General features: G+C 64.8%; 2 protein-coding genes across 3 annotated transcripts; one reads left to right on the forward strand and one right to left on the reverse strand.

The window, feature by feature from the left end:
* Positions 1-1,395: 1,395 nt before the first annotated feature.
* ZDHHC8 (zDHHC palmitoyltransferase 8) lies at positions 1,396-15,449 on the forward strand (the record flags this gene model as incomplete). 2 transcript variants are annotated; one of them, XM_079717198.1, is made up of 11 exons in its annotated part: positions 1,396-1,499; positions 7,773-7,894; positions 8,062-8,219; positions 8,297-8,469; positions 8,674-8,776; positions 9,200-9,291; positions 9,453-9,594; positions 9,789-9,909; positions 9,983-10,092; positions 11,409-12,409; positions 15,224-15,449. In XM_079717198.1, the coding sequence occupies 11 exons, from the start codon at positions 1,396-1,398 to the stop codon at positions 15,447-15,449; spliced, it is 2,352 nt and encodes a 783-aa protein (XP_079573324.1). The 2 variants fall into 2 exon arrangements, with proteins under 2 accessions (XP_079573324.1, XP_079573325.1); XM_079717199.1 differs by lacking the exon at positions 15,224-15,449 and adding an exon at positions 13,503-13,674.
* Positions 15,450-16,755: 1,306 nt separating this feature from the next.
* CCDC188 (coiled-coil domain containing 188) lies at positions 16,756-18,940 on the reverse strand (the record flags this gene model as incomplete). Its single annotated transcript, XM_079717090.1, is given in 10 exon segments — positions 16,756-16,942; positions 17,032-17,075; positions 17,210-17,267; positions 17,465-17,529; positions 17,620-17,679; positions 17,788-17,844; positions 17,932-18,036; positions 18,191-18,298; positions 18,404-18,640; positions 18,644-18,940. Coding segments are annotated over 10 exon segments (1,218 nt in total).
* Positions 18,941-21,539: the final 2,599 nt, after the last annotated feature.

Below are 21,539 nucleotides of genomic sequence, written 5' to 3' on the forward strand. Positions count from 1 at the left end.
GGGAAGCTACAGTGTGTCCTCAGGCCCCGAGGCCACCAGAGGCTGAAGCAGCCCGGGCAGAGCAAGGAGGTGTCTGCTCTTCGCTCACCTCTGGGCCCTGGGCCTCCTGGGGTGGGTGGGCTCCCCGATGGGCAGAGGCTGTAACTGGGGGTGGTGGGAGGAAGCCCATTACCACCTCTGCTGTCCAGCTGCATTAATGCCTCTGTTCTGGCCCCCAAGCCCAGGTTCCTTTCTAACAGCTCACAGCCCTGCCTGCTGGGCTAGGACCTTAAGGCGAGGTGGGGTCTTCCAGTCTGAGGAGTCCCAGGGCCTGTGCAGCGTGGCCCGAGGTGGCCTGAGGAGGTGGCCGCTGGGCTGCGCGGGGTTCTGGCTGTAGAGAAGCAGATGCCCAGGGCCAGGGAGGGCGAGGGCCCCACATGGATTCCGACCTGGGGAGGGGGCAGATGGGTCTTGGTTTCAGAACAGAGGACCCAGGGACGTATTGGAAGGGACAGACTTGCCGGTCCTCACTGTGGAGGCTGTGGTCCGCCCACGCGCAGCCCAGCACTGCGAGGCTTCTGGTCCACCTTAAGCGACAGCAGTGGCGGTGCTGGCGGGGTGGGATTTCCTGCAGGAGGTGGGCCTGCCCGAGGGCCTATCCCAGGCATGGGCAGGGTGCCCGGCCCTTCCCCGAGGGGCACTCCACTCTGTCCTGGGAGGCCTGCAGCCTGGGCTGGGATGCGGAGGGACCAGCAGACCCGCCCTCCTTACCCTGCCCGCTGCCTGTGGCTCAAGGGCTGTGAGGTGGGCAGGGGATAAACAACCAAGGTGCCCCTGCAGTGTCACGATCCCCCACCCTCATAAATGCTGCGGGTGGGGCGGGGTGTTGCTCCAGATGGGAGGGGCCTGGCCCTACCCAGGAAGAGCTCCGAGGTGTTTAGGGAAAGGTCTGTGCAAACAGGGACCCGGAAGGGACCTACATGCTCCAGCCCCGCGGCCCGTGGACTGGGGACAGGAGGCCTGGCTGTCGCCATGTGTACCCCTGTGGGCAAGACCTCAGGTGTGCGGCGGCTGCATGGCCTCAGAGGGTCATGGGCTCCCAGCCTGGAGCTGGAGGAGAGGCCCCGCTGCGGGAGGGTCCGCCGCCGGCTCTGCCCCGAGCGCAGAGGGAGGAGGAGGAGGAGGGAGGTGGCAGGCCGGGCAGGTGGGAGGGGCCGGCTGTCGGGGCCCCGCCCGGCCCCACGGCCCCTCACCGCCGGTCCACCTTAAGGGGCGCGCTGACATCAGCACGCTGTCTCCTCCGCCGCCCGGGAGGTGGGATTTCCTCTGCTGCCACCGCTGCTGCCTGGGTCCTGCCCGTCCAGCCGGCCCCGCCCGCCCGGCCCCGGGGAGGGATGCGGCGGCGCGGCGCCCAGGATGCCCCGCAGCCCCGGGACGCGCCTCAAACCCGCCAAGTACATCCCGGTGGCCACGGCGGCCGCACTGCTGGTCGGCTCCAGCACCCTGTTCTTCGTGTTCACGTGAGTCGGCCGCGGCGCTGGGGCCAGAAGGGGCAGGGCTGCGCACAGCGGTGGACGCGGCCTGGCAGGACCGGGGCCGGGGTTGGGCTGGCGGGCTGGGCTGGGTGGGGGCACCAGGGCCGAAGGCAATGTGAGACCCCACTCTGGGCCAAGGCTGATGCCACGAGCGTGCCTTTCCTGGGGGTGTCAGGGACAGGTGAGACCTGGGTGTGAGGACACTGGTGTCCGACGGCCACCCCGTGAGCATACCAGGCAGGCCCTGGGTGCGAGGCGCCAGCCCGGGCAGGGGAGTGCGTGCGGGGGCTGCCCAGGGTGTGGCTGCAGCCCTGCCCTCCCCACGAGGGGAGGGGGGCCGCCCAGAGCCACCAGCCCTCTTGCGAGGAGCCAAGGATGACTCTCGAGTGCCCTCCCAGCCGTCCGGCCCCAGGCCAGAGCCAAGTTGTTCCCGCGTAGGTGTGGCCTGGCCCGGCTGCCACGTGCCTGCCCCATGGCCACCGCCGACGCTGGCCTGGCAGTGCCCTCTGCCTTCTCTTGACCTCCTTCTCAGGAAGGCCTAGTGGTCACAGCTGGAGGGCCCAGGCCAGGCCACACCCAGGGACACTGGCCTCGGTGGGCGCTGGGACCCTTGAGGCAGAGGGCAGGCAGGTCCCGGGCCCGTGCAGACCAGGGCAGGGGCTGACCACAGTTCCCTCTGCATTGTCGTGCCACCCCCTTCCCCAGGCCTCCTCTGGCACAGGGAGGGGTTGGGGACCCCAGGCTTCAGCCATGCAGGTCTGTGACCACCTCCTGCCACAAGTCCCAGGCTGGGACACAGCCAGGTCACCAGAGTAACAACCACTCTAGCCTTCTTGGGGACCTGAGGCTTGGGGTGGCCGCAGCCAGTGGGGCATCTGTTCCAAGACGGGGGTGGGCAGAAGCCAGCCGGGTACCCTTTCACCTTAGCCGGGGCGAGGGAAGCAGCACAAGGATGGAAGGCTGTATTGGGCACCTCGGAGGTAGGCGAGCCCCGACCTGGAGGCTGGGCTGGGTGGGCACCACAGGCTGCCAGCAGCGTGTTTAAAAAAGGCCTGTGTGGACAGGCTTATTTCTGGCTTTGGCGAGCAGACTTGTTCTTGTCACTCAGATGCTGCTGGCTATGAGGCTGTGGGCAGCGGGCGCGGGCCGAGGTGGGATGCGTCCCGCTGAGGCTTCTGGAGGGTGGGGCATGGGCAGGGGTCTTGAGGGAGTCTGGGCCCTGCTTCCCTGCAGTCTGGACTCCATGTGCTGGTTCTGGTTTCTCACTCCCCAAATGCAATTCAGCATTTGTCCTGACTTTAAAAGGAATGTGTGTTCTCTGATGAGAACTTATGAAACGCTGGGAAAAAGTTCAACAAGCAACCGGGATCAACCCCACCCCAGGGAACTCACCCACCTCCTCTCCCCTTAGGTGCACACAGGCCCCCTGAAGGGTGCTTGTCCTGAGGCTTCCCTTGATTTCAGAGGGTCCTTACTGTCCTGTGAACTCGACCCGCCCCAGGGGCTGGGCATGGAGGCTGCCTACCCTCCCTCTGCTCTCACTGCCTGGGTTCTGGGTTCTGGGTTCTGTGACCCAGCGCTGAGAGATTCGCGGTTGCCTTGGGGCAGCACAGGTGTGCCCTGCATCCTGCCCTGAGTGACTCACTCTGCCTGAGAGACCATGCGGAAGATGGAGGTGCAGGGGGGTGCTGGCCGGCGTCCAGGTGCAGCAATCATTTTGCCAAGGGACCCTCACTTGCCCCCTGGAACAGGGATCCCTGCACCCCACGGCCACATTCCTTGGCTGAATGGCCATCGAGGACCCTGGCCGGTGCCCAGCCCAGTTCTGCTGGCGTTGTAGTTCCTGAGGGGGTCTGCTGGGTGGCCCAGGCCCAATGACACCACCCACAGTGGGCTGATTCTGGGTAAGCAGGGGGCCAAGCAGTCCTCTTCTTGGGACAGGCCTCTCGTCACCCCGGTACCCACACCTCTGCCCTGTTTCTGATCCCAGACCCAGTGCAGACTCAGACACCCGCTCCTGGGCCCTTCCTCCCCTGCCCTCGGGGCCCCACAGGATTCTGTCTGCTCTGCTCCTTGGACTTCACTGGAAGCTGAGTGGTCCCCGGCCCCCGCTCTACACTCAGTAAATATGAGTTGCCCCTTTGAGACAGGTCCACATAGGCAGCAGCTCCGGGTGTCACTCAGGGTGGGGAGCCCAGGCCTAGAGGACCAAAGACCCCTCCCTTGGGCCAGCTCTCTGAGGGGCTCGGCCCGCAGCACATTCAGACATGTCACCAGGAAAGGCTGGAGTGTGGGGAGGATGCCCAGAGCTGGGGGTGTCCCCCCCACGAGGATGGGTAGCATGTCTCAGGGTAGGTTCCTGGTGGCCCTCCTCCTCCAGGAAGCCTTCCTGGGTTCTTGGTACAGTTCTGTCCCCCGGACCCAAGAAGGCTCAGCGTCAGGCCGGGTCAGGTGCTGGGAGGCGTCCGGGAGTGCCGAGGCCAGGTCTCTGCCCCTTCCCCTTCCTCCTCCTGGAGCCACCTTACAGAACGACAGGGACCCTGTGAACATCAGAGGGCCAGGGCTGCTTGGCAGGATACCCATGCCTGGGGCCCACACTGGGCTGTCTTGTCTCTGTCTGGGGCCAGTGGGCTGACTTCTGGGATGTCATGGCAGGTCCCCAGGATGGGCCTGAGCCCTCCCTATGCCTAGAGGCCCACTCAGCCACAAGGCCCAGCCTAGGACAGTGAGAGTTCCAGTCCAAGACCAAGCCAGCCTGCGGCGGGCCTAGGTGGATGGAGCCGCTGGCAGGGACCATATGGGGAGGGGGACACTTGGTGTTAGCCCCCTGCCAGGACTTGCTGTGTGTACCCCTGGTCCCCTGAGCTTCAGTTTCCCCATCCGCTTGGGTGTCTGTAGGGTGGGTGCATGTGGCCAGAGGCCCTGCCTGGCTGGACCAGGGCAGAGTAGCTGCAGACCCTCTGGTTCCGGGTGTCCCGTGTGCGAGCTTCATTAGTCAGTGTTAATGAAGAACCTGATTTAAGTGAAAACGTCTGAGTTAAAAATTTCCATTCTGCATTTAGCCGAGGCCGCATGCTACACTTCAGAACCCCATCCTGCTGGGCGGTGTCTCCCGCCGGCCCAGGTGGGGCCATGATGGAGGCTCAGGAGGGGGGCCGGCCCGGGGGAGGGGCCTGCAGTGTGTCTGCCACCAGTGGGTAGTGCCCAACCCCTGCCCGGCAGGGCGAGCCTGGAGCACACCATTCCCTGGGAGGGGAGTGGGGTGTCATCCCTGAGGGCAGAGAGGTGCTCCTGGAGCCTGGCACGGACTCAGGCGGCCGGAGCAGTGCTGCCTGCCAGGCCTCGCCCACGGAGCTCGTGTGTCCTCACACGTCCTCACACTTGCCCAGCCCACAGGGAGCTGAGAGATGTCCAGAGAGGGCTGGGGTGTGTGGGTCAGTGGAGGAGGAGCAAGCCTGCATCTGTGTTTGTGCGTGAATGAGGGTACAAATGTGCCATTGTGTGCACGAGTGTGCATATCCGTACACACGTCGGCACACATGTGCCTTTTGTGTTGATCACATGTGCGCGTGTGTATGCATGCTTGTGCAGTATCCACACATGTACGCCTGGAGCCTTGTGTGTGTCTGCGTGTGTGCTACACACGTGTGCATGCATGGGTCCCTGCATGTTCATGTGGATGTGTGTGTGTTCTTTCGTCTTCTCCCCTACTTAGCCGTTCCTGGGCCCTGGCAGCATTGGCTAGTGAGCCAGTCCTTGTTGGGCATGACCCAGGCCTCAGCCCCTTTTATGGCACAGCCTGGGGGTAGAGGCCCCCGGGGCGAGGATGGGGGGACGGGATGCGTGGCAGTGCCTGATCCTGGGTCTGAGTGAAGCCTGGGGGGCTGGAGGTGGTGAGTGGAGGGTGCAGTGGCTCAAGTCCCAGTCAGAGAACCCATGCCCTCCCAGACTTGCCCAGCACCGGCTAAAGCCCCACCCTGCCCTCCCCGGTATGTGCTGCCCACGCATGCAGTGGGTGGGTGGTGTCCACCCTGGGTAGAGGCCGTCTAGCACCTCATTGCAAGCGTTACTCCATCACCTTGCAGCTGCTGCTCTCCCCAGCCCTAACCGTGTCACTCAGGGTCATCGAGGCCTAGGGAGGACAAAGCAGTGTGGGCCTCCGGGGCGGGGGTTCAGTCCCTGCCTTGGGTGACAAGCCCTCGGATACCCTTGATTGTAAAATGGGGATGACAGAAGCGCCGCCCCCCAGCCTGAAGGGTGGGATGCATGGTCCACTGAGCAGGCCAGTGGGCAGTGGGCTCTCAACATCTGCCGGTAAAACTCGGAGGGCGATGATGAAGGGCCGCGCTCAGCCCCCATCCCACATCCTCCCGCCTTCAGCGCCCGCCTGCCTGCTGCACTTCGTGTCTGCATGTCTGTCTGTTCTCGGCCGGTTCCTTCCTCTCGAGAGCGGGCTGGCTCCCCAACGTGCGACAGTGCAGGTGGCTGAGAGCCACGTTTTCCTTTTGCACAGGCTACGTGGTCAGCCCTCCCAGAAGGCGCGTGGGGAGCTGGCTCGCAGTGCCAGGGTGGGTCCGTGGTGCCCACCTCTCCCAGGTTCTGGCTGTGCCTGGCTCTCTCACCTGTCTTCACTGGCATCTGGGCTCCCAGCCCCCTCCCACCCTGTTGGGCAGACCATGCCTCAGGGGCCCACCGTCATCCTGCCAAATGACATTGGATCAGAGGTCACAAACATACATTGAGCGCTGTCTGCATGCCAGGCTCCAGCGTGCAGGGATGGGGAGCGTGGAAGGTATCTGCTCTGGGCCGCCTGGGCAGGGGTGGTGGAGGAAGGCCTCCCGGCAGAGGACCCCGTGTCCTCAGACTGTGCATCACTTCCGCGGCGGGTGCTGGAGAAGAGGAAGGGGCAGCTCACGGCTCCCAGCCCGCCGAGTGTGCTGCCTGCCGTGGGAGCGGAATCTTTAAATAGCCTCTTGCTTTCCACTAAAAATAGAGAAGTTCCGCTACCATGGAGGTGGTTGCTGGGGTGGCAGGGCTGGCTCCCGGCCAAGGCAGGCGTGGGCACCAGTGTGGCCGGCGTATGCCGTGGGGGCGGGCAGGGCCACGGGCACGACTCACTCTGCAGGTGGCCACAATGCCCTGTCCACCTGGTCAAGTCTGGTGTAGGGGATCCCCACCGGCCCCCCAGCTCCACAGAGGGCCTGAGTGCAGGGAGGGAAGCAGACCCACTGGGTGCCCCCTGCTTATCACAGCAGCCATGGGAGAGATGGTGAGCCTGAAGCCAGAGGGGCTTCGTAGTAGCCTAGTGGGTGGAAACCCACCACAGGGTTGGAGCAGGGGGTCACAGGCCATGTGCCCGAGGACTGGCAGTCTCCAGTGAGGGGGCGCTCTGGTCAGGTCCTGTGAGGCCTGAGGAAGATGCTCTCTGTGCCAGAGTGTCCACCAGGGTGGCATGTGAGACCTTTGCAGGGAGCCAGCAGTCTGAGAAGGCTTCATGGAAGAGGGGGCAGCCTTGGAGCCAAGGGGCGAGGGGTGATGAGAGACGGCGGAGGGGTGGGGGGCGCCATGCTTTTAGAGTCTCCAAGTATTCTGCACTGCCCTATGGAGAGTAAGGTGACAAACTAAAAAGAAGAGGTAGCCTGGGCAGGGATGCACCTGGGGCCCAGGCCCTGAGATTGCACCCCTCAGGGAAGAGCAGGCATGAACTCCCCATGCATTTACAGACCGAGGATTGGGGCTCCCCACACCACACCCCAGAATCTCCCTGGCAACAGGGCCCTGCCAAGCTGGGGACAGGTCTGGGTGAGGCCCAGTTCTGGCCTGAGCTGCCCGGCAGGTCACTGGCCTCTACCCGTCAGAGCACATGGGCAGAGCCAGCTCCTTTCCCATCCTGGGCTCCCACCTCCTGTCTGTGTCTCCCCATCCAGGGCAGGGGACCTGGAAAGATTCCCAGCTGGGGCAGGAGGACGTGGCTTGGCTCTGGCCTATGGGCTTCTCTGAGCCTCAGTCTGCTCAACTGGGAGTTGAGCTCCTAACGGGCGCTTAGGGGTGTCTGGGTCAGGACTGTCACACACGGAGCCTGTGCACAGCCCCTGAGGGTTGAGTAGAGATGCAGTGGGCCCGTGGCAACAGTGGTCTCCCTGACTGCCATGCTGAGCACTGCACGCGTGTGGCCAAGCCTAATTCCTCTGCCCCGCGTCCCCTTCCCACACACCTGCCACACCCCCAGACCCAGCTCTGCACTGCTGTCCAACACAGGTGCCCATGGTTGACACGAGCTGTGTCCCCAGCCGTTCCTGTCTACAATGGCATCCTCTTCCTCTTTGTGCTGGCCAACTTCAGCATGGCCACCTTCATGGACCCTGGCGTCTTCCCCCGAGGTAGGGCCCTGTGCTGGGGCAGCTCATCTGGCTGACTTTCGCTAGAGTGTGAGTGGCTGACAAAAGAGAGCCTGGCTGGGGGCGGTGTGGGGGGGGGGTGGGTAGAGCTGGCTGGAGAGGGGCTCTCCTGCCAGGGAAGTCACTTTCGTGCTGCCCCCGGCCCACAGCGGATGAGGACGAGGATAAGGAGGATGACTTCCGGGCCCCGCTGTACAAGAACGTGGATGTGCGGGGCATCCAGGTCCGTATGAAATGGTGCGCCACCTGCCACTTCTACCGCCCGCCACGCTGCTCCCACTGCAGCGTCTGCGACAACTGCGTGGAGGTGACCGCCTGCCCCGCCCCCAGCCCACGCCCTCCTCCCCTGCCCACCGTGTGCCCTGACGCGCTGTTCCTGCCCAGGACTTCGACCACCACTGCCCCTGGGTCAACAACTGCATTGGGCGCCGCAACTACCGCTACTTCTTCCTGTTCCTGCTGTCGCTCAGTGCGCACATGGTGGGCGTCGTAGCCTTCGGCCTGGTCTACGTGCTGAACCACGCCGAGGGGCTGGGCGCCGCGCACACCACCATCACGTATCCTTGGCCTGACCACAAAGGCGGTGTGGACCAGGGATGCTTCTCACAGGGGAAGTCGAGGCTTGGAGGGGTGGGTTGGCAGCCCAGAAGTCCCCAGGGAGTGGGTCTCCTTCCGTGAGTGGGCGGTGGGGAGGGGGCGGGTAGTCTGTCCACAGGTGCCTGCTCCATCCTCACCCACGGCCGTTGGCCTTAACGGGCCAGCATGGCCGTCATGTGTGTGGCCGGCCTCTTCTTCATCCCTGTCATCGGCCTCACTGGCTTCCACGTGGTGCTGGTCACTCGGGGCCGCACCACCAATGAGCAGGTGCAGACCCTGGGTGGGGCCATGCAGTGATGGGGATGGGCATGGGAGGGCTGAGTGAGGAGCCAGGGCTGCACAGGGACTGGGGTGGGGCGGGGCAGGGCAGGGCCGTGGGGGCCCTCGGCGGATGTGCAGCTGTGGTAGGGGAAGCTCTGGCCCTGGAGACCCCAGGTGGGGTTTGGCATGTGGGGTCTCACCTGCCCTGTCCCCCTCCTCTCCCCCATCTGTGGGCACTGCAGCCACCAGTGAATCAGAGCCCAGAAATCCCACAGCAGGGGCAGATCCTGGTGACCTGGTTGGGGGGCACCCCTGGGCTGACCCTGCCCAACTCACCTCTGCGGAACCCCTGCTGTCCCTGCCTGTCCCCCTGCCCTCCTTGGCCAGACCCTGGCTGGCCAGGCTGGCTGAGGGGTCCCATGTCCACAGGTGACGGGGAAGTTCCGTGGGGGTGTGAACCCCTTCACCCGCGGCTGCTATGGGAACGTGGAGCACGTGCTGTGCAGCCCCCTGGCGCCCCGGTGAGGCCCGGCGGGTGTCCAGTGGGCCTCCTCGGGGTTTGGGGTGGGCAGCCATGGGCCCTCAGCCTGATCCACTTCTGCTTTTGGCAGGTGGGGTCCTGCCCTTGGCATGCATTCAGGCCAGGTTGCCCTGGCCACTGACCCCTCTGCCCCTGGTGCAGGTATGTGGTGGAGCCGCCCCGGCTGCCGCTCGCCGCTCGCCTGAAGCCACCCTTCCTTCGGCCGGAGCTTCTGGAGCGAGCGGCACCACTCAAGGTCAAGCTTAGTGACAACGGGCTGAAGGCTGGACTGGGCCACAGCAAGGTGGGGGGCCCAGGGGTGGGGTAAGGGATGGGGTGAGGTGGGAAGCGGTCAGGTTGGAGGGGCCTAAGAGTAGAATGGGGAAGGACTGGGTGGAATGGGGGAGGGGTCTAGGTCCCAGGCCCCAGGATGGAGTCCCCAGTTAAGCCCTGCCCGTGGCCTGTACCCTACACACCACTGACCGCGCCCCCTCCCAGTCCAAGGGCAGCCTGGACCGGCTGGATGAGAAGCCGCTGGACCTGGGGCCGCCGCTGCCCCCCAAGGCGGAGGCCGGCACATTTGGCAGCGACCTGCAGACCCCACGCCCCGGCAGTGCTGGTGAGGCGGGGGCAGCCGAACGGAGGGAGGGGCACAGACTGATCCCAGTCTGACAGTGGTCCATCTTCCCCAGAGAGCGCCCTGTCGGCGCAGAGGACCAGCCCCCCGACACCCGCCATGTACAAGTTCCGGCCCGCCTTTCCCACGGGTACCAAGGCGCCCTTCTGTGGGCCGGGCGAGCAGGTGAGGAGGCCTGGCCCTGCCCGGAGGACCCGAGGCCCCGCCCCGGAGGCTCCACCCAAGAGGCCCCGCCCGGGAAGCTCCAGAGCCCCGCCCCCAGACTTCGCCACATGCTGGAGGCCATGTCCCCAGGAATCCTACCTGAGCCCCCGCACCAGGCCTCACCCCTGAAAGACCCGCCTGGGTCACACAGGGTGTGGGCATCCCAGCTGGGGCTGGTAGAGGGGAGCAGGGCCAGGTGTCTTGGGAGGGGCTGGTGCAGGCAGTCCTAGCCACCCGGCCCTTGGCCAGTGTTGCCTGCTGGCTCTAGGCGCTGCCCCCGGGGGCACTGTGTGCCAGGATGCCTGGAATTCCACCATTAGTCAGTCACTCTGTAAGGTCCTCAGGGCCCTCGGGAAGGCTTCAGAGGAATTTGAGATTGTTTGAGGAAGCACATTTATCCTCTGCGTTCACGTGGAGCAGCGGACGGCCTGAGCAGACACCCAGACCCCTGAGGTTCCCAGGCTGCCTGCCTCCTTCATGCCACCAGAGGGCAGGCCCGTGGCTGAGCCAGCACGCTTGGACCAGCCCCTCTCTCCCAGGGAACTCCCTCCAGGACTGATATCCTGCCTGACCCTGCCTCTGGGGCCTGCTGGTCGGGGCAGTGAGTCTGGGCCTCCCTGGCCAGCGTCCGGTGGCCCTTCTTGGAATGAGGGGGCTTAGGTGGGTTGCCTCCTTCCTGGGATTGTCCTGGATCCCATGGAGGGTCCCGCTGGTTGGCCAAGTGCCCTAAAGCCACATTTGTCCCCACCCATGCGCCTTCTGGGTTTTGAGTTTCTGCAGGCTCTTGTCCCAGTCCAAGTCTGTGTGCCTGGAATCACGGAGAATCAAAAAGGCCCCTCTCTGTCACTGTGGCTACTCCCTGGGCTGCTGGGCTCCGAGGGCACTGCCCTGCTGTCTGCTTTGCACTGCCCGCCCAGACCCTCAGCCGTGGGGTGCCTGGGAGAGGCCCTGGGTCACTGTGTGGTTATTAAGTCTCCTTGAGGTCCTGATCCCAAGGCTGCCCCAAGGCCCCTTCCTCTCCCTGGGGAGTTGGGCTGGAGCAGATGCACAGCCTTCCCTGGAGAGATACTGGGGCCCCCTGCTCTGCTCCACCCTGTCCCCACCTCCCTCCGTGGGGCGCAGGGGATAGAGAGCTTCTGGGAACAGCTCGTCGGTTGCACCTGCCGCCATCCCTGATGCCACCAGGATTGCAACTTCCTAGTGGGCACAGAGCACCTGGTGAGCGGGCAGGGCACGGTGGGTGGGCCAAAATGGATGTGCGCCATCTCCCCCTGCAGGTCACGGGCACTGACTCCCTGACGCTGGGGGAGGACAGCATCCACAGCCTGGACTTTGCATCCGAGCCCAGCCTGGACGTCCCTGACTACCCGCCCAGCAGCCTGCATGCAGCCTACCCGCCATCCCCACCACTCAGTGCTGCTGACACCTTCTCAGGCGCCTTGCGCTCCCTGAGCCTCAAGGCTGCCAGCCGGCGGGGCGGGGACCACGTGGCCCTGCAGCCCCTGCGCTCTGAGGGTGGGCCCCCCACGCCCCACCGTGGCCTCTTTGCCCCCCACGCGCTGCCCAACCGCAACGGCAGCCTGTCCTACGACAGCCTGCTGAACCCTGGCTCTCCTGGGGGCCACACGTGCCCGGCCCATCCCTCAGCTGGCGCAGCCAGCTACCGCTCGCCCTACCTGCACGCGGGGGCAGCGGGCGACCCACCACGGCCCCCGCCCCGCAGCTTCAGCCCCGTGCTGGGCCTGCGGCCTCGGGAGCCCTCGCCTGTGCGCTACGACAACCTCTCCAGGACCATCATGGCCTCCATCCAGGAGCGCAAGGACAGGGAGGAGCGTGAGCGGCTGCTGCGCTCTCAGGCTGACTCGCTCTTTGGCGACTCGGGTGTCTACGACGCACCCAGCTCCTATAGCCTGCAGCAGGCCAGCGTGCTGTCCGAGGGCCCCCGTGGCCCTGCGCTGCGCTGTAGCTCCAGGGACGACCTGGTGGCCGGGCCCGGCTTCGGGGGCGCCCGCAACCCCGCGCTGCAGGCGTCGCTGTCCTCGCTGTCCAGCGCCGTGAGCCGGGCGCCGCGGACCTCCTCTTCCTCCCTGCAGGCAGACCTGGCCAACAGTGGCGCCCCGGGGGCCAGGCCCACCAGCGGCTCCCACAGGTCGCCCGTGCGCCAGGTCCCTCCGTCCCCACCTAGCACTCCCCGCTCGCCCTCCTACGTGGGCCCCAAAGCCGTCGCCTTCATCCAAGCGGAGCTCCCAGAACCGCCGCCCTCGCTGTCTGTGCAGAGGTGGGTGCTCAGGGTGCGGTCAGCTGCCGGGCACAGGGCAGGTGTCTGGCTGCCTGCAGGGCCTCTTGGCCAAGCACGTGGGGGCTGCCCAGGAGGCCTGAGGCTACCTAGGGGGGTGGGCCTCACCCACCTTGGAGGATTCTGGCGGCCAGTGTGAGGGTAGCCCAGCTCCAAGGGTGCCCTGGCATGTCCTGGGACCAGGGGCAGGAGAATTTGCATCTTGAGCCCAACACCCACACTCTCCCCTGGCTGGCACAGACCCAGCATGTGGGGGACCCTAGGGTTCTTCCTCTAGAGATGGTGCCACTGTCCATGTCCAGAAGGCCAAGTCTGGGTGACCATCCTCCCACAGCAAAACATGCCACTCTGGGCACCACGGTCCTGGCCTTCGGGGGGCACAAAGCCCCAGGAAGCAAGGGCTTCCCTGCTCAGGGATGGGCAAACCGAGTCTCAGAAGGACAGGCTGGTCCCAGGCCCAAGTACAAGAGCCGAGCACCTGCTGGGCACGTTTGCTCACCAGGGCTTCACCTGGCTGCCATGAGCACAGGCTCAGTTGATGAGGAGGTTCCTGTTGTGGGTGTAACAGGCCCAGAGGGGGCTGCTGTGAGGCAGCCCAGGGAGGGAGGGGCTCCTGCCCGCATGAATGCTGGGCAGCGAGGTCCATGCTACTGGTCAGTGCTGGGGAGGCTGGAGGGCAGAAGGGCAGCCCCTCGTTTCCCTTGGAAGGAGCAGGGAAGAGGCCACATCGTCACTGCTGGGCTTCCCAGCTCAGGGCACCAGGACAGGGCAGGGTCCAGGGACTCACCTGGCCAGCATCCACCTGGCCTCCCTGTGTTCTGTGGTCTGTGCTGAGAGGCCTGGGAGGGGATGGCGGCCATTCTGACATCTGTCTGTCCTGTGACAGCACGGCCCTCCCCTGGCAGGTTCTGCTCCCCCACCCATTTCCGTGTGGGACCGTCCAGGGTCAGAGGCAGGGGCTGCCCAGTGCTCCGTCTGTGTCTGTGTCCTCTGTCCTCTTGCCTCCGCTGGCCCCTGTCCTGCCATGGTCCCGTGTTCACCGTGTGTGTGCGTGTGTGTGCTTGTTTTGATGCAGGGACCACCCTCAGCTGAAGACCCCCCCAAGTAAGCTTAATGGGCAGTCCCCGGGCCTGGCCCGCTTGGGGCCTGCCACCGGCCCCCCAGGGCCCTCCGCCAGCCCCGCCCGGCACACGCTCGTTAAGAAGGTGTCCGGCGTGGGTGGGACCACATACGAGATCTCGGTGTGAGGACTGACTGCCACCCGTCGCCGTAGCGCCATGGGAGCCAGGACCCCCCCCCACAGCGGCTGCCCCCCCTCCCAACTTCTCTGCCCCGGGAGAGGAGGCCCAGGCTTGGTGTGGACTCATCAGCGGGAGGAGAACCACGCCTCCACGGGCCTATCCCTCGTCCTCAGCCCGTGCATCCACTCATCTGCTCACCAGGGCACAGCTGGGCCAAGGGCCATGAGGCTGCAGGATCTGCGTGTTGGTGGCCCTGCTCCCGCGAGCTGGGGCAGCAAGGGGGCGTGGACTGCACAGGTTGTCACCAGGCCAGTCCCTACCCACTTCCCTTACACATGGGTCACTGTGGCCCAGAGATGGACAGAGAGGCCTGGGCCCCTGGCCGTCCTCCCAGACCGAGGGCCCCACCGCCCAGCTGCTCCTAACCATTGCCTTTCAGGGACCCGCTGGAAGCTTGTAGCTTGGCAAGGCCCACTCTTCTGCAGGGAGTCCAGGCCCGGCCCACAGGCACCCAGCTCCGGGACTGCTCTGGGTTCTGACGGACAGGTGCACAAATGGACAGACGGACGGACAGCCAGCTGTGGGTGGGGTCCTGGCTCCGTGTGTCTCGTCTCGCCCAGCTGGTGGGCGCGTCCCCGTGTCTGTGCGCTGAGCTGCCATGCCACGTCCCATGTGTTCACGCTCGGGCCCCCGCTGCCCCCACTGCCCGGAAACTCGCTTTAATTGAAGCCTTAATCTTTGCTTTATGCTCTTGTGGGAGGTGACGGGGGCAGGGGGAACGGGCACAGGAGGCCGGATGCCGCCACAGGGGGCCCACGCGACCCCGAGTCCCCTCCCTGCAAACTGGAGACCCCCACCCGAGGCATGCAAAGTCCAGGCCCTGCTGGAGCCTGGGCACCCACGTGGAAAGCACATCGGGGAGGGGTCGGAGTTTTGTCTGGCGCCAGGGACCCGAGAGTAAGCACACGGCAGCGTCCGCTTGCGTTGTGTCTGTTTTATGTTTTTATATCTACATCTATATATCTATAATTTTATTAAAAAAAGAAAAAGAGTCATTTCGATCCTTTCCTTGAGCAAGGCCAGGGGCTCTGGGCGGGGGCAGAGGGGGTCAGGCTCTGGGAGAGGTGGTGGCGGACAGTCCGGGCGTGGACGTTCTGCGTGGGCGTTTCCGTGGACTTAAGCCAAGGGTGGGGGCTGGCCGGCGGTTCTCTGGCTGACCAGCGTGAGGTTTCCCTGAGTCTGCGTCATCCCTGGCAGTAACAGGGCATTTGGAGAGAAGCTGGGGCTGCAGCTGCCCCAGGGGCCCCGGGATCCCAGGAGCAGGGAGTGCCCGCCCGTCCTGCAGCTGCGCGGACTGGAACTCATCTCCCGTACCCCCGCAAGTGTCTGGGGTGGGGGCGTCAGGAATCCACAGCTTTTCAGGGGCTGGGGGACCGGGGCAGGGGCTGGCCCCGCGTGGGAGGCCGGCGGGTCCTCAGACCCTGAACTGGGCAGCTCTGCTCCTTGCTGACCTCCGCCTTTCTGCTTCTCTCTCACGGGACGCTGCAACCCGCAGGGGGCGGATCGGCACCTTCAGCCGTGGATGGGGGCGGCGTGGCCAGCCCAGGGTGCCCCCCGGCCTGCACCTGTGCCACCTCGGCCTCCCGGTGGACCGCCCGTCACTGCGGGTCCCCTGGAGCCCGGCCACTGGGGCGCCCCCCCGGGGGGCCGTGTGCCGTCTACACTTGGCCGCCTCCAGCCTCTTCCCCAGTCTCTCAGGGCCCGAGCGGGACACCAAGTAGGAGACTCTGGGGCCCAAGAGGCCAGGCTGCTGCGGACCCTAGGGTGTGGGCTGGGCGTCCCCTCTCCACCAGCTGCACCTTGACTGACCCCGAGCCCACCAGGGCCCGTGACCCTGTGCCCTCCCAGCTCAGGAAGTCCCCACCTGCTGCAGAGGGTCCGAAACCCCAGGTGGGGGCCCTGGAGCTGCTGGGACCAGCACAGCCTTCCTGGGTGTCACCATCACCTGATCCCCCTGCCTGACCAAGCACTTTACACGCCACTTCCTCCCAGGGAGCCCCGGCCTCTGTGGGTTGGGCTGGGTGGGGCTCTCAGGTCGCCCCTGCAGGTCGCTACACTCCCCCCTCCCTGCACCCAGCACATGAACAGATGCCTTAAGCTCCTGGAGCCGCCAGCTGGAGGAGACCCCAGCCCACCGGCCCTGCCCAGGTGGTCTTCACTCCTTCACTCTGAGATGTTGCACCTGGCGAGCTCAGAGGGCCCTGCCACCCCCAGCCTTGCAGCCCCCAGCTGGCTGGGCCTGGACGCTCCCAGGGACAGGGCTGGGCCCTGGCCGTCCCCTCTGCCTGGGCAGTGGCTCTGTTTCTCCCATTTGGGGATGAGCAGCCACAAAGCTATTCTCTATTGTTCTAAAAGGTATTGCCCTGCCCCAGTTTAATGCACTAAATAAAATTTTTGGTGTTTACCTCCATGGCTCTGTCCACCAGCGTGGTCCCCCTGTCCTCCAAGCCTCGGGGAAGCGCCAGGAGGCTGGACTGGACAGGGACCCTGGGGTGGGGAGGGAACAGGAGCGGGGGGCCGGGTGGTGGCTGGGCCGGTTTGGGAAGGGGGGTGGTCAGCCAGACAGGGACGTGGCTTATGTGAAGGGTCAGCAGAGCCTGGACTGAGAACCTGATCCCCGAGATCTGCCAGTCCCAGGGATGAGGCCTGAGGACCTCACTTTCAGTGGAGCCCCTTCTGGTGGCCAGGGCGGTCTGGGGGTGTCCTGTGGAGAGGCTGCCCTGGCAGCGGATGGGGCTTGGGGGACGAGGCAGGGGCGCCACCCCTAGGGACCCTCACTGCAAGATCCGCCTCAGAAGGCGGCAAAGCCTCCTATGCCCCGCTCCCATTTCCATGGAAACAAGTGCACAGGCCTTGTGTCACTACTGTATGTCCAGCCGCAGGCCCAGCCCTCAGGACAGACCCCGCCTCCACCCTCCTCCAAGGCTCTGGGCTGGGATGGTGCGTGGGGGCTGGCACGGCCGCTGGGCACCCTGGGCCACACCAGCCGCCTTGCTTCCTCCTCGCTGGGGCTGCTGGGCCTCCGGCCTAGAAGGGCAGGAAGTCATCCACCTCAAGGCGCAGGAACGGGCCCAGCAGGATCCGGAACTTCCAGATGGTGGCGCGGCTCAGCAGGGGCGGCACCAGCCCCTCGAAGGGCACGGGGTCCACCATGTACACGTAGGCGGCGGTGCAGGCTAGCAGGGCACCCAGCAGCAACCTCAGGGCCAGCAGCCTGTGGACGGTGGTGGTCATGGGGCGGGGGTGCCCAGGGGACAGTCCCTGGGGACTGGGCTCTGCCCCTGAGCTCAGACGGCCACCTACCAGAGCTGGCCTTTGCGGCCCTCGGAACATCCCAGCTGCGGCCGTGCCTTCCGCGGGAGAGGGGCTGAGTCAGAGCAAGTTCCTGGTCTCCCCCAGGACAGGGGTGATTCTGGTCACAGGGATCCTCTCCCGCTCCCTGAGAGGGGCCTCCAGGGAGAGGGTGGGGTGGGGCACTTACCCCTATGCACACCATCTGCTGCTCCTTCCTGACCTGGGTGCGGCACTGGGCCCGTTCCCTGGGGGGGGGGGGTGCGGTGCACAGTCAGCGCCACGTGTACCCCCCACCTCAGCCTGGCACCACCTGGTCTGGTGCAGGGGAATTGGGGAGGGGTCAGGGATTGGTCCACCCCATCCTGACCTGGACACCTGCCCCGGACACCTGCCCCCATCCCGGCTCAGCCAGGCCCCGCTGGCTCCCAGCCCTGCACATCACCCCAGAATCTCCAGCTGGATGTCCTCCATCTGGTTCAGCACACCCCGGATGTCCTTCTTGAGGTTCTGGGGGACAGAGAGGGTAAAGCTGGTCCCCCAACCCCACTGCCCCCACCCAGCCCCCTCATCCTCTGGGTGTCGCCTTTAGGGACCTACCAGGAGCCCGGTGGCCTGGTTGTTCAGGGCCATGTGTACTTCGGCCACGCCGTCCCACACCTGGTGGGAGGGTGGAGGCTGGGTCACGCCCCAAGGAGCGGGACCCACGCAGGATGCATGTCACAGGTGGGTGCCCCAGCGCCCCCTCCCACCCTTGCAGGTGGGCACCTCGGTGATGGCCATCTTCTTCCTCTCAAAGGACAGTCGGATCTGCTGCAGCTCGTTCTGGGGGCAGGCACAGTGTGGGCAGAGGGAGGACCGGCGGGTGGTCAGCTCCTTCCTCCCCGCACGCCCCCGGCCTCCGGGGCCCACCTGGGACTGTTGCACGAAGGACTCTTTCCCCCGGCACGGCTTCTGCCGCAGCAGCTGCAGAGGGGCCCTGTCCTTCAGGGGCCGGGCGCTGGCCTGCTCAAGGGGCTGCAGAGGAGCCACCGGCTCAGCCCCAAGGCCATCAGCAGCATCCGTGGTCAAGGACTGCTTAGGAATGGGGTGGGGGTAGCGCATGGAGCCACAGGGAGCTCCCCAGAGCCTCCCATTGTCCTGCTGGGGCTGCACCCCGCCACACACTCACCCAGGTCAGGGCTGTGCAGCTCGAGTGCTCCGGGCACAAGGGCAGGAACTGCTGCCCCGGCCCCAGGAGGGCCCCCAGCTGCTCCCGCGTGTCCTGGTTCTGCCTTTTCTGGGGGTGGGGGCAGAAAGATGGGAACAGCCACTTCGCAGGCAGAAGGCGGAAGGGGGCGGTGGTGGAGGGCTTGGGGCCTGGGAGGACTGGGAGCACACTCACCAGATTCTGGTTCCCCTGCTCCAGCTGGAGAAAGGACTGCTCTGCAGGCCCCAGGAGCATGCTCTGGAGCTGAGAGGGGGCTGCCCTGGGCGAGGCTGGGGTCCCTGCCCTCGGGGTCAGGGGCGGGCAAGGGCAGGGTCTGGGCCCTGAGCTGGGCCACGCCCCCTGCGTGGGTGTCCCCTGCTCTCGGCCTGAGTGCAGGGGCCAGCCCCACCCCAGCCCCATCTCTACTTGTCCTTATCTCGCCCCCGCCGGGTGGTCTCTCGGCCTCTGTCGCTGCACCTCTCCCTCTTCACCTGTGATAAAGTTCCCAGGTACCTCGTCACCGACCCTGGGCCCCCCACCCCCTGTCCCCTGGGCTGGGAAAGGCCTGGCAGTCTCCACTGAGTGGGTGGAGCTGAGAGGCACGATGCAGGGCCACCTTACAAACCACTGGCAGGGTGGGTCCAGGCATCCTCCATGGCTGCTCGAAGCTGGGGGTTGGGGGCACTGGGGGTGGGAGTGGCCACGGGGTCCCAGGGTTTTCAGCCCCTCCATACCTCCCTGTGACTCCTTCCTGACCCCAGGTGCATGCTTTGGCCTGGCCTGAGCTGCCACCCTCTTACTGAGGGCCCTCTGGGTGTCATGGCTCACAGGTGCCTCAGGGGCACCTGTCACAAAGACCTAGGCATGGCCAGGGAGGTCATAATGGGCTGGGGCGTGGTCAGAGCAGGGCTGGCAGGGTCCCTCCCACCATGTCCGTGTTCCTCAGGTAACCCCAGGGGGTCACCCCCTCTGCATCATCCCCACCACACCCACCTCAGCTATTTTCTTAAAATGTACAGCAGATCATGCAGACACGTGGTTAGAACAAAGTCAAACAACAGGAAGTGTCCAGTGTGACCCTGCCCCCAGCCTGTGATCCCAGTGGCTGAGACCTTTCTGGAGGTGGCCGCACGTCTCATGGTCTCTCTTCACACAGAAGAGATCATCCTACAGCCTGGCCTTTTCACCTAACGTATCTCCAAGTTTTTTAAAAAAATCATTTATTGAACATTCGATGGTCCTGCAAGGACTATTATTATCCTCTCCCTGCAGGTGGGGGACCGAGGCATGAAGACACTTGCCCGAGGCCATGGCCTATTCAGTGATGGAACCAGAGTCCAGCCTGCTCTTCACCACTTTGGGGGTCTTTTCAGTGACAGCAGAGCGTGTCTCCCATGTAGAGCCAGATCCAGCCCCTGCCCCACAATGGTTTCTCCTCCCTTCCTACAACGTCGTGTTGTGCTATCTGTCCCACTGCACCCCCGCTGCTCCTGGAGCCCCTGCCTCACATCCTCCTCTTTCTCAGCTCCCTCCCTTGTTCTGTGGAAGCACATCCTCAAGCAGCGTCCTCAGAAAGGTGGGTTGGTGGAAACCCGAGTGCCTGTGTGGTGGAAACAGCCGCAAATCCCTCCTGTCCCCGGGTCCTTGGCCCTCTGCAATGTGACCCTGGGCTCTGGGCTAGCCTGGAGGTTCGCTACGGCCAGTGGAGTCTTACCAGCAGAGACCTGAACAGTGCTTGTGTGTTGGGCTGTGACTGTCTTGCTGCTCTGGGGACCCTCTGTGGTGGGAGGGGGGCATGGCCTTGCTCTCAGATACCAGGTCGTGGGGAGGGAGGCTCTGGTTATCCCAGCGGGTCCCCAGCTGCCAGGAGCTGGGTTGAAGAGCCCAGCGAGACCACAGAGACCCACCCCATGGGGCTGGCCAAGTTGCCAAGGCCCGACTGACTTGCGCTTGTTTTAGCCTCTGAGATTGGGAGCCATCTGCCCCTTGGGACTAGATCATGAGACACCTCACAAGTCTGAAAGCACCTTACTCTGACCTCACGCTTGTTGGCTGTGAGTTTGGGCAGAGTCAGCTCAGAGGGCATTTCCCCACAGGAATTCAGGGGCCCCACAGTCCCTGGAGCTGCTGTCTGCAGGCCGCGCTGCAATTGTGCTTTAAAATTTCAAGACATCTCCATTGTTCTTTGCGTGCCCTTATTCTTTTTTCAGAGCTTCCTGCTCTGTTTTAGGGGTAACGTGGATTTTGCAGGGAGGGGAACTTTTGCTTCCTGCTTTTTCTCTTTGTGGTTCTTTTTTTCTGTTTGGTAGGACTTCCTATTAGGCCCTGTCCTCAGATGTCTGGCTTTTCTACTCCTGTGCATAGGGAGGCAGGATGGAGCTGAGGGGTTTCTCTCCCCGTTAGCAGCCGGGGTGTCCCAAAGTCAGTCCCCTGGGAGGAAGGCCTCCTGCCTCTGGGCAGACGTCTGGAGAGGGGGACAGCTTGGGGAGTTTGCCTGGCAGTCCCTGTGTCACCTGCCATCCCTCACACGTGCTGGAGGCCACCCCAAGCTGTCCCCTAGCCAGCCCAGTTTTGCTGCCCTGCCTCGTCCACACCCAGGTGATGTCAGCCCCTGTCCTGCTATGTCAGCCCCTGCTTCCCGCTTCCCATCTGAAGAAGTCTGTCAAAATCCCTTATCTGCCGGTGGTCTCACTCCTGTCCTCTTTGTAGGACAGATACACTACAGGGGCTGCCGGACAGGGGCCACCCACAGAGGAGGGGGCATGCACAGCTCACAGGCTGTGTCTACCTGGACACAGGTGGCCCAGCCCCAGGAGGTCACTTTGTTTCTAGGGTTGCATCTGTGAAGCATTAGCAACAGGCTCTGGCTGGAGATGGGCTGGGAAAGATGGGCCTGGAGCCCCACTCAGTCATCAGCGGCCCCCTGAACTCTCCCCTGAGCAGACTCTGCTTAGCCACCAGGGGAGGAGGGGGCCTCCGGGGTGGGGCGGGGAGCCGTGCCCTGTCAGGTGCCAGCAGGTGCCTGGGAACGTTAAATGGGGAGAGGGATCTCCTCATGGAGACTGGGGACCCCCTGTAATAACAGCAAGGACAGTGGCTGCAACCCGGGAACTGTTAGCAGAGGCCTCAAGTCTCAGGAGCCAGGCAGGACACCCAGGCGGGGCTGCAGGAGGGGGTGCCTGGGACACCTGATGACACAGGAGCCTCAGCCCCACCCACCGTGTCCCGGCCTGGAACCCCATGCTCCTGGATGCAACCTTTACCCTGGCTGTGCCCCATCTGGGAAGTTTGCTGGTGGCTCACAGCCCAGCCCTGAAGAACCCAACACCCT

This window comes from Hyperoodon ampullatus, assembly GCF_949752795.1.
Source record: "Hyperoodon ampullatus genome assembly, chromosome: 13".
In the NCBI taxonomy this organism is placed as follows: domain Eukaryota; kingdom Metazoa; phylum Chordata; class Mammalia; order Artiodactyla; family Ziphiidae; genus Hyperoodon; species Hyperoodon ampullatus.